Source organism: Microcebus murinus, chromosome 1 (genome assembly GCF_040939455.1).
Source record: "Microcebus murinus isolate Inina chromosome 1, M.murinus_Inina_mat1.0, whole genome shotgun sequence".
NCBI classification, from domain to species: domain Eukaryota; kingdom Metazoa; phylum Chordata; class Mammalia; order Primates; family Cheirogaleidae; genus Microcebus; species Microcebus murinus.
The window spans coordinates 118,277,537-118,293,757 of record NC_134104.1 but is presented as its reverse complement, the minus strand read 5'-3'; the positions used below and the strand labels follow the sequence as shown (position 1 = coordinate 118,293,757).

Below are 16,221 nucleotides of genomic sequence, written 5' to 3'. Positions count from 1 at the left end.
AGTAGAAGTGGATTAGGAAAGACAGTGTGAACCCTAGAGATAGATGCTTCAGTGAAAGGAATGATGGGTTGGGGTATATGATTCACTATTCAGGAGCTGTCAGAGGTACACCAAGAGGTTTTCTAGTCTAAAAGAGTATTGTGATGTGGCCTTGTGAGGCTTGTTAAGACAGTATAAGTTTCTTCAATTTCTCCTTTCCAGTGGGCCTACCTAAGCAGCGTGTGACATTTAACTTGACCCATTTCCATCCATTGGCACACTTCCTGAGTTTCACCCTGTTGGATGTATGTCAGCTTTTTTGAATATGCCTCATTCCCTGGTAGTGTTTTGCTTCCTGAACCTCATTAAGAGCCCCAAATCTCAGAATGGTTATTTACTTCATTGTCCGAAAACCACAATATCAGTGCTTTTCCACACTTAGAAGACAGCAGCTCAGCTCCCACCAACAAAAGTCCATTTCAGGTCCACAATCCCTTATCCAAAACCATGGGGACCTGATTTGGCATTTCTGGATTTTTTAAGGATCCCTTCAGTTAAGTGGTGTTTTCTTTTACTGTTCACACTCTTTCTTGTTCTTAGATTGCACCTTTTCCATAGCAACTTGATCTTGATTTATTGATTATCCTTTCAAAAAAATTTTAAGTGCTCTCCTGCTTCCCAAACTCCTTTTCATCCAGAGTCATTTTCCCTTATTGCTTAGCTCAGTACCCCTCTGTCATTCAAATCAGAACAACATGTGGTTTCTATCAAGTTCTCCTGGGGAAAGGTCTGGTGAGCAATCTGGAAGGGTTTTGTTTACTTGGGGTAATTTACATGGGGGTAAATTACTGTCAAACTACGATGTTGTTACACAGTGGAAGTATAGTAGTAAAAGCTTGGAAGTAAACTGGTAATTTACTTCACATACTTTTTGGTTCCTAGTTCAGAGGCTGTTTGCATAACTATTGGTTTTTCCCCCTTTTGCTTTTCCATGGTTTTAATTGTTGATTAGCAAACTGCAGGAGAGCAAATTGCATTTGATTTTAATTAAAATTTTTATTTATGATTATTTTTTGTTCCTATCTTGGTGAAATTCTATCTGGTCAGTGTTAGCTGTCAACTTCTGAATTTCACATGTTACATTGCATTGATAAATACTTTTAAAAGTTCATACCATCTCATCTGTTCTAGTTTATCATTACATATTATCTAATTTGAAAATAAAACTTGATAAAAACAAATGAATCTCTGTAAAACAATAAGTATTTTAAAAAATAAATCATGTCAACCAAAACAACTTTTTAAAGACATGGTAGGCATTCATTTATTTCAGCCAATGATTCTAAGTAGTATAATTTTGGAAAATGATTATTTCTTCTATAAACATTTATTGAGCACCCAATTTGTGCATTACCATTGGGTTGTTACAGGTCAGTTTAAATTCCATAGATACATAGATTATTTCTTCCAGAATCTTAACTCTATTAATAAAAGGGGAGGTTGACATAACTACATAAAGAATTTCAATGGTTGATAGTCATAAGGATCTAAAAAAAGTCACAGACAGTGGCAATGGGAGCTCAGAAGAGGATAGAATAACTTCTGACAGGAAGGGCTAGGCCAATTTAAAGCTTGAGTAGATATGTACCTATAGGAAGGGCAAGGTAAGGGAAGGGCAAACAGGAGATGGTGGCAGACACAGATCAACATGGGACTATGTGAGATTTGATCTTTATCAGCTAACTAACAATTCACAGGAAAGTTAAAACACAATATTTTAGGAGCACTGCTTCTGCTTTATAATTCTTGCTTATTCTTAGCTTAGGAACTTTAGACCCGGTTTAGCTGAGGAAAGCAAATATAACTCTGAAATTTTTTTCTGATTAACCATTTCCGGTTTGCATAACTAAAGCTCCTAGGACTCCTTTTAGGATCATAAGCCTGAGTCTGATCTGATCCTGAATGCAGAGGATTTAGTTGAAATGGTTATGGCATATAAGTAATGGTGTTTTGAAGCCTTATCTCTCAGAACCTAGAAAGGACAGGTTCTGATAATAGCTAATAGCAACTAACATTTGTTATCATGCTGTGTTGTCTTCTGAGTTCAGCAAAAATCCATGGCAATTCATGTGCTGTATACCTGTTATGTGTCTGATACTATGCCTGATAACAACAGCAATTATGGCTGTAAATAATCTTTTTTGAAACCTTACTTATATAGCTATTACTGTGTTCCAGTTACTATTGAAAAATCTTTTTATATATTAATTCTCACAACAATCCTATGAGGCAGGTACTATTTTTCCCATTTTATAGCTGAGGAATTCATTTACCTCTTTAGTTGTTGAGCTGAAATTTGCATCCAAGCGGTCTTTGTTTTTCATTTCACTGCCATGGTGCTTCCTTTGTTATTCACCATGTCACTTTTAATCCTAGATAGTTCCATCAAGGAGGTGTTATTTTTCTCAGTTTATAAATGAGGAAAGAAATGCAGACTCAGGTTAAGAAATGTGCTCAGGTTCACGCATCTAGTTAGTGGAGGAGTCAGGGTTGGAGCCAGGTTTGTGTGATTCCAGTCCTGAGAACCTGTCTTCCACATTGCCTTGCCTGTGCAGTAGCTTGATCCATCAATCCTCCTGGCTAAAAAAGCCCTTCTAAAGACACATCAAAAAGCCAAGGTCTAGGGCAATTCTGTAAATTCATAAGTGGGCTGATTTCATGGAAGAGAATGAGCTAGCTTGTCCCAAATCAGTCCTGTTGTCTTCATCCTTTTCATATAGAGTACTCTTTCCCTGATTTATATCTGTCTCCTCTTTTTAACAACCCCCAGTGAAGCTGCAGCTTCTCCAAGCAAGATAGATATGAAGGCCTTTGTCAGTCATAATTATAGCACTAGGTAAAGTCTGATACAGTATCAAGTGGATCTTTCCTAACCTTCTCTCCAATATGAGAAATCAGGTTGAAAGATAATTGTTTTTGTTTTTATCTAGTAATTTTATGATCTCATCTTCATGATTTCAAACCATTAATAGTATCTCCTTTTTAATTCCATAGGTTTTACAGAATGCACCAGATGAAATCCTAGTGGTAGCATCTTCTATGTTATGTAATCTTCTTCTTGAATTTTCTCCAAGCAAAGAGGTTAGTATTGATTTTCTTTTCCTAGGCTTTGTCCAGTCCATCTAGAGCTTAGTCAAATACTTTTTACAGTAGTTGACATTGAAATTGTGGATTGGGTTTAAAAAAACACTTATGAATTGTTTAATTTGGTTGGGGGGGTATAAGTCATTAATTTTAAATATGGTTATTTTCCATTCTTTTTATGCTTCCTAGCATATTCAGCTTATTTAAAAGATATTACAGCTTAAAGTCAGTCTAAACTGCCTGAAACTACAAATGTAAGAAATAATTTTTCTCACAAATTATAGAATATTTTGAAACTATATTTAAAGAATAAATTAAGACTAAATTTTGTAAACGAGGATTTTAAATCATTTCAGGAAGGTAACTACTGTTACCAGAAAATAATCTTTTAATGTTTAACCCTTTTAATGTTTAACCCTTTGCACTCGCTTGCTTTTTTCTCATTATCCACTCTCGCCATCCGAGTGTAAAGGGTTAATGGCAGTTATTTGGGGAGGGACTAAATGTGGAGATTCTTCCCCCACTTTCTACATGTATTGTTGTTTGAGTTTTTAAAAAAATATATCTATGTAACAAAAAGGGCATGTATTGTTTTTAATAGGGAAGACTAAAACAAATTTCAATGAAGGATGGGGGAACCTTATAAAGTTAGTTTTGTTATGTTACATCTCTGATCTGCTCAATCATGAACTCAAGCTTATTGTACATTTAGTAGTCCCATTTTTGTTGAATTTATTTTCTACATTGTAACACCTGTAGACTTTGGCTGTGATTAGAAAGGTAGTATTAACAAGGTGGAGGTTCTAAGACAGTTATTCAACAAGCAAAACTCTTTGAACCAATGGGGAGAGACTGACTGTTTCTCTGAACAGAGCTTCCATCTTTTCTCTACCCTGAGTGCAGTCTTGGCCTGATGATAATGTGTTCACAGACAGTGCACCACCATCAATCATCCCGAACAGCTTTATGTTGGTTTAGGTCTACCTTCAGAATATTTAGGATTTGGTTAGAAACTTGCTAATATGATTAGTTTTTTATATTAAAAATAAACTGGATTCTGAATTGAAAGGGAAATGCTATAAAGAACATTTTTTGGACCAAGTAACAAAATTGAAATATGGACTATAGATTTAATAAAACTATTGTTCTAATTCAATGTTACCTTTTCTGAATTTGGAACTGTATTGTGGTTATCTAAGAGAATATCCATATTCTTGGGAAATATATATTGAAGTATTAAGGGTAAAGGGGTATGATGTATGCACTTTCAGATGATGGTTCAAAAAAATAAATGATGTGGATATAGAATAAAAGAGATGATAAAGCAGCTAGGACAAAATAATAAAAAATGATGGATCTGAGAAAAGAATATATGGGAGTTCCTTGTATTCTTGCTACTTTAGAAGTTTGAACTTATTTCAAAATAAAAAGTTAAAAAAACATAATTTGTACAAGTAGAGAAATGTGTACCCCTTTACAAAAATGTCATCTTAAAAAGCACTTCCCTTTTCTAGGTATATAGATCTAAATTGCTAATGACATTTCTAGAATCCACTCTACAGATGGCCTTTAGGCATTCATTGGTGATGGTAAATCTTAACCTTCAAAGGTTCAGATTTTCTTTAGAAATTGCCAAAACCCATTTTCAGTAAAGTATCATAAATAAAGTAATTGTAAAGCACATATTTTAGGTATAAAATGTGGCATGACTGTAAAAGTACAAAACTGTCTTACTTGTATGATTGACAAGTAGTCCTGAAAATAATCATAAAAGATCAATTTTGCTGCATGTTTGGAATAGGATTGACAGTTTGGAAGGAGGTAATTTGGTTATCTAAGTTCCCTTATATTTCTTTCCTAAACACCAACTATATTGCTTCATAGTCACAGTCTGTAAGCAACACACAAGATACATGCATAAACAAAACAGAGAGTGGCACAGTCTTAGAGGATGGTGAGAATGAGAGTTGGGAGGTAGGTAATGTGCTCATAAGGGTACGTGTGATAGGAAATGGCAGAGTTTTATTTCAGTTTTGGGTTTTTGTTTTGTATTTTTGCTTTGTGAGAGAATAATTGTCCTTGCCCTTTTCAAGGTGATTTTTATGACTGCATAACACCCTGCTTATGAAAATTGCTTAGAATTGCATAAGAGTGAGGAAGAAATCTTAGGCAAAGTGCTTTAGGGTGTATACATGTTTGGTCTGCAAACCTGGCTTTAACACTGTATTGTTTTTCTTTCCAATGACAGCCAATTTTAGAGTCAGGAGCCGTAGAACTACTGTGTGGATTAACCCAGAGTGAAAATCCCGCTTTACGAGTGAATGGAATTTGGGCTTTAATGGTATGTTTCACCCCTTTACATATGTCATAATTTATAAAGATAATAGAGCTATTTCAAAGTTAGAAATATTTGCAATATCTGGAATTTTCTTTTTTGTAAATCCTGCTATTTTGGCCAAGTTTCCTAATGACTTAGGACCTAGAACAGCAGTCCCCAACCTTTTTGGCTCCAAGGACAGGTTTCATGGAAGACAATTTTTCCAGGATGGGCGGGGTGGAGGGGGCTGCTCTACTGTGCCTGGTCACTAATAGGCTGCAGACCAGGGTTTGGGGACAGCAGAGAAGACTTAGTATTCAGCTTTCAGATTTAACTATAGGCAAGTTGCTTGGCTGCTGTATGCCTCAGTTCTCCTATTTATTATTAAGAAAAGTGAACAGGTGTTGAAACTTGATATATCTAATTTTGGGAAAACAAATTTTCCTCATCATGAACATATTGGTATTTTTGAATAGAGCTCCCTACTTTACAAAGCACTTTCATATCTCCTTTGCTTTTTAGCGCAACTCTATGAATAAGATAGGGAATATTTTTTACATGTTACAATTTACATAAAGTATGATTACATAAAATCATACTTTACAGATGAGCAAACTAAGGCATAGAATGATTATTTCTTTTATTGGCATGTATTACCTCACACACTTACCATTTTTTGAAGAATGATTAGATAACTTACTGAAGGTAATAGAATTGGTACATAACACTTAATTTTTTCACAGTTTCTAGTAAATAATTTATAATAATCTAGATTCTAGAACTTTATAACTGTGGGGTCAGGGAACCATTTTTCCTTAAGATTATTATAATAAATCTATTGAAATTGAAAGTGAAGTAACCCTACATGGATTTTTAAAATATAATTATAGTATTTATGGTGTCAAATTAGTGTCCGTGTACCAGACACTAAGTTAGGTCTTTTATATTTGTTATCTCTAATTCTCTAATATTACTTTAAGTTATATTGGTCCATATCTACCTTACAAGTGGAAAACAAAGACTCAGGGAGGGCAAATGAATTATGAGGGTGAAGGCCTCACAGCTAATAATAGAATATGGGTTCTAAACCTGTCAAGCCTATACTCTTCTCCCATGCTATATCTGCTCTATTTTTGTATGAACTTCCGGACAGAAATAATCATCTTCTAAGAAAGTACTAAATACAGTAGTTTTATAGTTATTTTTCTCCTTAACTTTGCATGGCTTTTAGCACTTCTCTTTCTTGAGACTCTTTTCCCAGGACTTAATTTTTTTTTTTTTAACTTTCTACATAACTTTCTACTTTCAACCTTCTCAGGGGACATTCTCTCAAGTTTCAGTTCCCAGTTTCCAATTCCTTCACATTTCAGTTTCAGAGACTTCATCTACTATCAGGGTTTCAACTCCCTCTTACTGAAGAGGTTACTTTGAAATCTACATATTTAGATGTAACTGTTACCTATTCCCTAGATCTTATCACTGAAACTACCTATGAAACTTCATTTGAGAGCTCCCTAACATGCACAGCTTTAATGTTCGAAATTGAACTTACTCCACTTCTCAAATCTATACAAACTATCTTATTCTCATCAGTTTCTATATTATCACATGTTCTGTTCTCTGTCCACAAAATATAAAACCTTGGAATCATCTCTGACCTGGGTCTTTTGATACTCAGTGAGTGTTCCTTTTGCTCTCTGCCATGCTGCCTTGTATCATTAGATAACTTGCTCCTTAATTAATTAAAATAAGTTCCTGGAGGGTAATATTATAATAAGTCTCTAGGATCTGGGATTGCTAGTAGCTCTGACATATCTCCTAACCACTGGAAAGGTTCCTATATGATGTGGCCCAGCCATACCAAGACTTAGCACAGTATTGTGAACACAACAGATATTCTCACAACAAAAAAGTTAACAAAACTCACTGTTTATTTTCATCCATAGTAAGTGAGTATTTGAAATCATTTTCACAAGGTATGGCACAATATAGTCATTAATAGTCACGTTATTATAGTACACAGAAGGCAACTTGATAACCAGAAAGATAGTCTCAAAAGTAATAAATGGATTTTGTATTTATTTAAGAAATCTTAAGATATCAAAATGCTAAAAGCAATTATATTCCTCATGTGAAAACATATCTAGGAGTGATAGTTACCTTTCTCTTGACAGAAATATAGATGATTAACACGAATCAGAAAAATAATGTGACTTAAGGATTTTCTGCAGATTCTGTTTGTACTTTGAAAATTATCAGAATACTATTAAAATATAATTTAATAAAGTAAATGTAGACATGATTCTTGCAACTTCTTTAATCCTTTCAGAATATGGCATTTCAGGCTGAACAAAAAATAAAAGCAGATATTTTACGAAGCTTGAGTACTGAACAGCTATTCCGGTTATTATCAGATTCAGATTTGAATGTGCTGATGAAGACATTGGGACTTCTTAGAAATCTCCTCTCTACTCGGCCTGTAAGTAGAATCACCCAGGCTTCCAGATTAGCTAGCCCTGCATATGCATTGCAAAACATTGCTCTTTCTCTGCTCTCATCAACATCTGCCCATGAATGTGATTCAAATACTGCCCCTTCCCAGAGAAGCAAGGAGTCGATGTCTTGACCTTTCACCATCATAGGTGTTCTGGGAGCTGCTTCCCCATATAGCCCCCATCCTCCACTCCTGCACTGCCTGTCCTGTCTCCCTCTCCTCCCTTGATGCTGGATATGTGCCTGCCTCGATTTGTTACTTTATTCTTACCTGGTTTTCTGGCCAGGATCAGTTTTCTCATCTGCCTGAATCACTTATCTTTGGGGCCTCTGCTTCTTTCCCTTTAAAGGATTCTCAGAGCAATTCCATAGACCATCCTCCTGCCCACATTCACAGGATTGAACTCTGAAAATGTTGGTCTAGAGAGCAGTGGGTACATATTAGAATAGGAGAGGCTGAGCCTTGCTGGTGGGGTCCCTCTTGATGTTGTTCTCTAATGTTCCCTGAGCAACAGTGTCAGTGGCCTTTAAGTAGATGAAGAAACATAGGTGGTTCCCTTCTCTATGCCTCTTACTTGTCTTTTGAGTCGTCTTTATGCGTTTGTGCCCCAAGATAGTATTAATAAATCTATACCATGTTTTTCATGTCTCTGGCTTCCCCCCTACCCCACCCTATCCATTTTTTGTGCTTTCTTTTTCTTTAATATGTCTTTAGGCTTGAGGACTCCCCCAATTATTGTAATTCTATATTCTGTAAGGTCAGCTTTATGCTTTCTTTATGTTCAAGTCATAAAAAATATATGTATTTGAAGGCAAACTATAGCTTCAAAATATAATAAACACTATTCTTTGGCATCTAGTTCTGTATGCTATGATGTTCTGCTTAAAGCAGTTGTGAATTGTATTGTTTAACTTTTAGAAGCCTTCCATTCTCTCCTGTGGTCTTTTCTTTGTTTCCCAGATGATAATTATGGATTTGTTTTACATTGTTTTACAGCATATAGATAAAATAATGAGTACTCATGGAAAGCAAATTATGCAAGCCGTCACTCTTATTCTGGAAGGGGAGCATAACATTGAGGTTAAAGAGCAGGTATGTGTTCCTTTTTCTTGGGGAATATTTTTTTAATATGAGCACAAAGAAAGTTCTTAGGAGTCTCCTGAAATATTCATATCTGCAGAAGATGAAGTCATGAGCTGGGACATGGTCTAGAGACATCCTCCACCATCCCTTAAATTCTCTTCAATAATTCTTCTTCCTGGAATAGAGGAAAACATAACCAGAGTCTGTAGATTTGCCCTCTGTGTAACGCACTATACACTTGTCCCTCTCTCTACAGAAGCATCCACCTTTTCTAATCCTGGAGTGAATCCTTTTTCCAGGATTCACCATATTTAGCTCTTCTACCACCATGCTGTGAACTCAAATTGCTGTACATTTCTTATCCCAAAGCCAGTTTTGTTCTCTTTACTCTTAGGCATCTTATTCCCCATCCTATATCCCTACTTACAATCAGTTTCAGTAAGGGAAGTTTAGGGTGGTCATAAAAGTACAAAGGGCCATGCATTTATCAGGGGATAGTTTGGGAATTACTTTTCTATATTTTTCTGGGATGTATCATGGGAGTTTTAATGTATATATTCTATTTTGCCATAAAAATAAAGGTCACCTGCAACCTTCAGATTTTAACATAGGATCTGAGATACTGAGTTCAATTTTCTGACATAGGTATTGGTTTACATGAATATGTTCACTTTCAAAATTCATTGAGTTATACATTTATTAATATATCTATATTTATGAAAGAAATTTGCCCAGGGTCATCAGTAGAGAGTTGGACCCAATGAGTCTAATTTCAGAGCTCATGCTTATCCTCTGTGTTTCTAAGTTAGAATAATTCACCAGGCTTTATAAGAGCAGTCCAGGAAGTCAGCATGGTAGGACTTAGGAGCTGTGATTGAATTTGTGAGCAAAAAGGTGGTAGATTTGACAAAGTAGTTTTAAGATGAATATTTTAGGTGATTTCTCTTAAATAATAAACACTATGTTTTGATGAACAAAAACGTAACACAGAAAAAAGTGTATCTTATGAGCATCACAGAAATTAGAAGAGATGAGAACCATTAACTTAAAAAGTAAAAGACAGAAAGGTGAGGTAATATTTAGATGAGGTCAGAAGAAAAGACCAAAAAGGTATATTTTTTGCAGGACACAAATTATACTCTCTCATACAGATTTTGGAGATGATCCAAAAGTAGGCAAGTATGGGAGGCTAAACTATCTGGTTGTTCGTTGGAAGTTTAATGCTTCTCAAAAGTATCTGATAAATTATTTTTTTGATTGAGGTATAATTGACATACAGTAAGCTACATATATTGAAAGTATACAGTATGATAAATTTTGACATGTGTGCACATATGAAACTATCACCACAATCAAGATAGTGAACATAGCTATTACTGCCCTTAAATCAAGAACAAGACAAGTCTGTTCGTACCACTCATGTTCAACATTGTACTGGAATTCCTACCAAGTTTTATGTGGCAAGAAAAAGAAATAAAAGGCATACAATTTGGAAAGGAAGAAAGACAACTGTTTCCAGACAATGTGAATGTCTATATAGAAAATGCCATGGACTCACCAAAAAAAAAACCTAGAACTAATAAATGAGTTAAGCTTGGTCACAAAATAGAAAAATCAATTATATTTTTATATACTAGCAGTGAATAATTGGAAGCTGAAATATTTTTTGAAACAGTATTATTTGCAGTAGCTCAGAAAAAAAAATGAAAGGATTTGTATACTGAAAATTATCCTACAGAACATTGACAGTGAAAGAAATCCAAGACCTAAATAAATGGAGAGATAAACCATGTTAAAATGTCAATTTTCCCCAAGTTGATTTATAGATTCAACACAATCTCAGTCAAAATTCCAGCATAATTTTTATAAATATTATTATAGATAAAAATATCTAAAACCTCTGTCATTAGATACAGATTTTAAAATACAATTTTAATATTTTAAAATCTTTATAGAAAGGCAAAGGAAATAAAATAGCCAAAACAATTCTGAAAGAAAAAAAGAACAAAGTTGGAGGATTCACAGTACCTGATTTGAAGACTTACTATAATGCTATTAGCAAAAAGCACATGTTTCAATGGAACAAATTATAGAGTCCAGAAGTAGACCCACACATACATGGCCAGTTGATTGTTTACAAAGGTACAAAGACCATTCTTTCCCCAATTAAATGGAAAAAGAATGGTCTTTTCAAGAAAAGGTGCTATGCAATTGCCAAAAAAATTAACTTTGAACTATATTTCACACCTTAGATAAAAATATACTCATAAACCTAACTAATGTAAAAGGTAAAACTATAAAACTTCAAGAACAATGAAGGAGGAAATCTTTGAGATCTTATAGATTAGGCCGAGAGTTCTTAGATATGACATTACAAACATCCAGAAAATAAAGGTGTAAATTGATCTCCATCAAAATGTAAAATTTCTGCCTTGTGAAAGGCACTGTTAAGAGAATGAAACAACAAGCCATCCACTGTAAGGAATATTTGTGAATCTGCTAGATATCTGACAGACGTCCAGAATATATAAGGAACTCAAAACCACAAGAAAACAACCAAATAAAAAAACTGATCAAAAGATAAGAATGGGCCGGGCGCGGTGGCTCACGCCTGTAATCCTAGCTCTCTGGGAGGCTGAGGCGGGCGGATTGCTCAAGGTCAGGAGTTCGAAACCAGCCTGAGCAAGAGTGAGACCCCGTCTCTACTATAAATAGAAAGAAATTAATTGGCCAACTGATATATATGTAGAAAATTAGCCGGGCATGGTGGCACATGCCTGTAGTCCCAGCTACTCGGGAGGCTGAGGCAGAAGGATCGCTCGAGCCCAGGAGTTTGAGGTTGCTGTGAGCTAGGCTGACGCCACGGCACTCACTGTAGCCTGGGCAACAAAGTGAGACTCTGTCTCAAAAAAAAAAAAAAAAGATAAGAATGGATACTCCACAATAAAATACCACTAGACAACCTTTAGAATCTAGGCTAAAATTGTTTAAAAACTGACAATACAATTGCTAGCAAAGATGCAGAGCATCTAAATTACAAAATGATAGAGGTACTTTGTAAATGGTTTGGCAGTTTCTTATAAGGTTAAACATATACTTGCCATATAACCCAGCAATCCTATTTACATAAAATGAAAACTGTGTTCACACAAAAACCTGTATATAAATGTTTATAACTTTATTCATAATTAGCAAAAATTAGAAACAAACCAAATGTAATCTCAACTGAGGAATGGATATATACTACTGTGGTACATATAATACATATGTACATATGTATGGATACATATTATATCCATATAATGGAATACCAGTCAGCAATAAAGAAGGAACAAACTGCAGATCCATGTAACAATGTAGATAAATCTCAAATGTGTTATACTACATGAAAGAAGCCAGATTCAAAAGGCAAGATAGCATATGATTCCATCTATATGACAGTCTATAAAAGACAAAACAATAGAGACAGAACAAATCAAAGATATCCAAGGCTTAAAGGGGTACGGAGGGAGGAGGATTTTACTATAAAAGGATAGCAAAGGAATATTGAGATGATAGAACTGCTTTTATATGCTGATTGTGGTGGTGGTTATAAGAATGTTTACATTTTTTTGACAAAAAATTTGGCATGTTTTACGTTTGTCAAATAAAACCAACATCAAAATAGTGGATTTTATTGTATTTCATAATTGTCTTCCCAATTTCTTTAAAAAACAAAAAAACCAACTAGGATTTTGATAGGGATTATGTTGAATTTGTGCATCAAACTGGGAAGAAGTGACAGCTTAACAATATTGAATCTTCCAATCCATGAATGCATAATATCTTCCCAATTATTTAGGTCATCTTTAATTCTTCTTAGAAATGTTTTATGGTTTTTGATAGCATTTTTGCTAACCTCATTCTATTTTGTGGATTACTTAGAATTTTCTATGGATGATCACATTGTGAATAAAGACAGTTTTATTTCTTTCCAATCTGTATGCTAGTTTCTTGTTTTAGTGTCTAGCTAGAACTTCTAGTATAATAAGATTAGGGTAGACATGTTTCCTTGTTCCCCTGTTAGAGGAAAGCATTTAGCCTTTCACATGCACATTGACTATGTATGTTATAGGTTTTTCCTGTATTTCCTTTATTAGGTAAAGGGAAGGAAATTTCTTTCTCTTCCTAGTATGTCGAGTTTTTATCCTGGATAAATACTGGATTTTATTTTTCCAATCAGTTATTTCTTCTGCATCTATTGAAATCTTTTTTTCCCCTCTGATTAATGTAGTAAATTTCATTGATTGAGTTTCATATATTAAACTAATGTTATATACTTGAAGTAAACCCCACTTAGTCATTATGTATTATCCTTTACATATGTTGTTGGATACAATTTACTGAAATTTAGTAAGGAGTGTTTCACGTCTATATTCATGAGGGATACTGATGAATAGTTTTCTTGTAATGTCTTTGTCTGCTTTTGGTATTGTGATAATGCTGACCTTGGGGAATGGAGTGATGGTCTTTCCTCTTCAGTTTTCTGCAAGAATTTGTGAAGAAATCATATTATTTCTTTCTTAAATGTTGGTGGAATGTACCACTTGAAGCCATCTGATTACAGTGTCTCTTTTGTGGAAAAATGTTTAACTACAAATGCAATTTTTTTTTATTTCAGAATATTATGGGGGTACAAATATTTTGGTTACATAAATTGTTTTTGTACCATGCCCAACCCCCATATAGTGTACATTGTACTCGTTAGGTATGAATTTACCCATCCCCTCCCCCCCCACCTGCTTGATTTCCAGTGAATGTTGTATCCATATGTGCACATTGATGTTGATTGATTTAGTTCCAATTTAATGGTGAGTACATGTGGTGTTTGTTTTTCCATTCTTGTGATACTTCACTTAGAAGAATGGGCTCCAGCTCCATCCAGGTTAATACAAGAGATACTAGTTCACCATTTTTGTTTGTGGCTGAGTAGTACTTCATGGTATTTATATATACCACATTTTATTAATACACTCATGAATTGATGGGCAATTGGGTTGTTTCCACATCTTTGCAGTGTGAATTGTGCTGCTATAAACATTTGGGTGCAGGTGTCTTTTTTTATAGAATGTCTTTTTTTCCTTCAGGTAAATACCCAGTAGTGGGATTGCTGGATCAAATGGTAGTTCTACTTTTAGTGTTTGAGATATCTCCATACTACTTTCCACAGAGGTTGTATAGTTTACAGTCCCACCAGTAGTGTATGAGTGTTCCTGTCTCTCCACATCCACACCAACATTTGTTGTTTTGGGACTTTTTGATAGAAACCATTCTCACTGTAGTCAAATTCAATTTTTTAAATAGAATAGAAACTATTCAGGTTATCTATTTCTTCTTGAGTGAGCTTTGGTATTATGTGTCTTTGAAGGAATTTGTTCATTTCATCTAAGTTTTCAAATTTATTAACAACACTCGTTCACAGTATTCTCATTCTTTTTGAAGTCTGTAGTATACCTTTGTAATGTCCCATCTCTTGTTCTTTATATTGGTAATTCCTTTTTTCCTGATCATTCTAACTAGAGATTTAGCAATTTTATTGATCTCGAAGAATCAGCTTTTGGTTTCATTGATTTTTTTTTTTTCTCTTTCTTTTTTTTTTCTATTCTCTATTTCAGGGTTTGGCACACTTCTTCAGAAAAAGGCAAGATAGATATTTTAATTTTTACAGGCTCTAATCTCTAGCAACTACTCACCTATGCTGTTGTAGCATGAAAGCAGCTATGGACAATATGTAAGCAAGTAGACATGGCTGTCCTCCAATAAAAAAAACTTTTGTTTACCAAAACAGACAGTGAGTTGGTTTGGCCCACAGACCACAGTTTGCCAGTACTCTATTTCATTGATTTCCAGTCATTCCAGTTAGTGTGTACACCAATATGTGTACACTAATGTGGGTGTGCATATAGTTTTTATCTGCTCCTTAGCTCATATGTTGAATTGACTTGACCCAATAACTAACTAATATCTTTAATATGTAGTTTCTTGTCTCTATAGGAATATTTACAGTAGGGTTGTATGAGCTTCAAAGCAGAGCTGTAGCTCCTCTTTCATGCTGTTCAAGCCTCTGGATGCATGAATATATTCTAACACTACCAAAAGGGAAATCACTCACCTCTCTTGCTGACCCAGTTTATTCTGATGAATCTTCCCTGAAATTCCTCTTTATATTATGGCTTAAGAGATAAAAGAGAGGTAGCTCTTCTTAGGTGAGTCTAAACATGTTTACTATTTCCTCCTCTCTCCATGAATACGTTGATTATGAAGCCTTATTAAAATTCTTATTCGTGGTTAGGGTTATTTCCATTATTTCTTCTTAAGCTGCTCTGGCAAACTCACAGGACTGAGTGTTCCTGGTGAGAAATGGGATGGAGGTAGAGAACAAGATAGAGAAAACCTTATTCTTCCATATACTGCTCCTTCCTGCCTCCCAGCCAGGTTTTACTTCTGTTCCCATTAATTGGCCTCACTCTGCATTTCAGTTTTGTCTTAATAAAACCTGGTAGAACCTAGTTGGCAAGGATTAGATCACTACCACCAATGTATATCATCTTGCTGGCTTGCTCTTGAAAGGTGGAGTTATTGTAAAACTTGCTAAATCTTTCTATAATCATATGAAGGAATTCAAGCAGAACTAGAAGGTATGTGGTATTTCCATGCATAATTTCATTTTTGCCTGTGTTACTGAGTCTGATGTTGCCAGATATGGGTTGTAAGAATCTCAAGATACATTGGGATGTCTTGGGAAGAGGGTGAAGGAAAGGATTTAGACACATTGTATTCAATGACCTTATACTGTAGGCTTAGGCGGGGCTAGAATGTGAGTGGAGCAACTGTCACTCACTTGGTTCTGATGTCATCTTGAACTTGGTTTCCTTAAAAACAGGTGACTGTCAATTCCTTCCCAAATTAATTACCCCTGTTAATTACACTTGTCTTATTCATGTCTGTCCCTTTATAGGATCTTTCTCACAAGATCTCTATCCCTCTTCTGGGGCATATAAAGGTCTCCTCATCATGAACTAACTGCCCTGGAATAAATAGTCTGTCAGTACATGTTTAGCCCTTGAGTTGTAAATTCCATTTGCCCTTTCTGTATCTATCTCAGAGGCAACCTTTCTAGTTCACATCTCAGGACTCACACCCTAGTAATCTAGTTACTGCAGTA

The 16,221-nt window shown here is 35.0% G+C and overlaps 1 protein-coding gene across 4 annotated transcripts in view; it reads left to right on the top strand.

Moving 5' to 3' along the window:
• Positions 1-16,221, top strand: part of ARMC8 (armadillo repeat containing 8) — a 106,047-nt gene that overhangs the window by 76,534 nt on the left and 13,292 nt on the right. For all 4 annotated transcript variants that reach the window (XM_076005207.1, XM_012787743.2, XM_012787739.2 and 1 more), the window contains 4 exons: positions 3,034-3,120; positions 5,372-5,464; positions 7,770-7,919; positions 8,931-9,026. In XM_076005207.1, the coding sequence (XP_075861322.1) occupies positions 3,034-3,120; positions 5,372-5,464; positions 7,770-7,919; positions 8,931-9,026 (426 nt within the window). The remainder of the gene's footprint in view (positions 1-3,033; positions 3,121-5,371; positions 5,465-7,769; positions 7,920-8,930; positions 9,027-16,221) is intronic.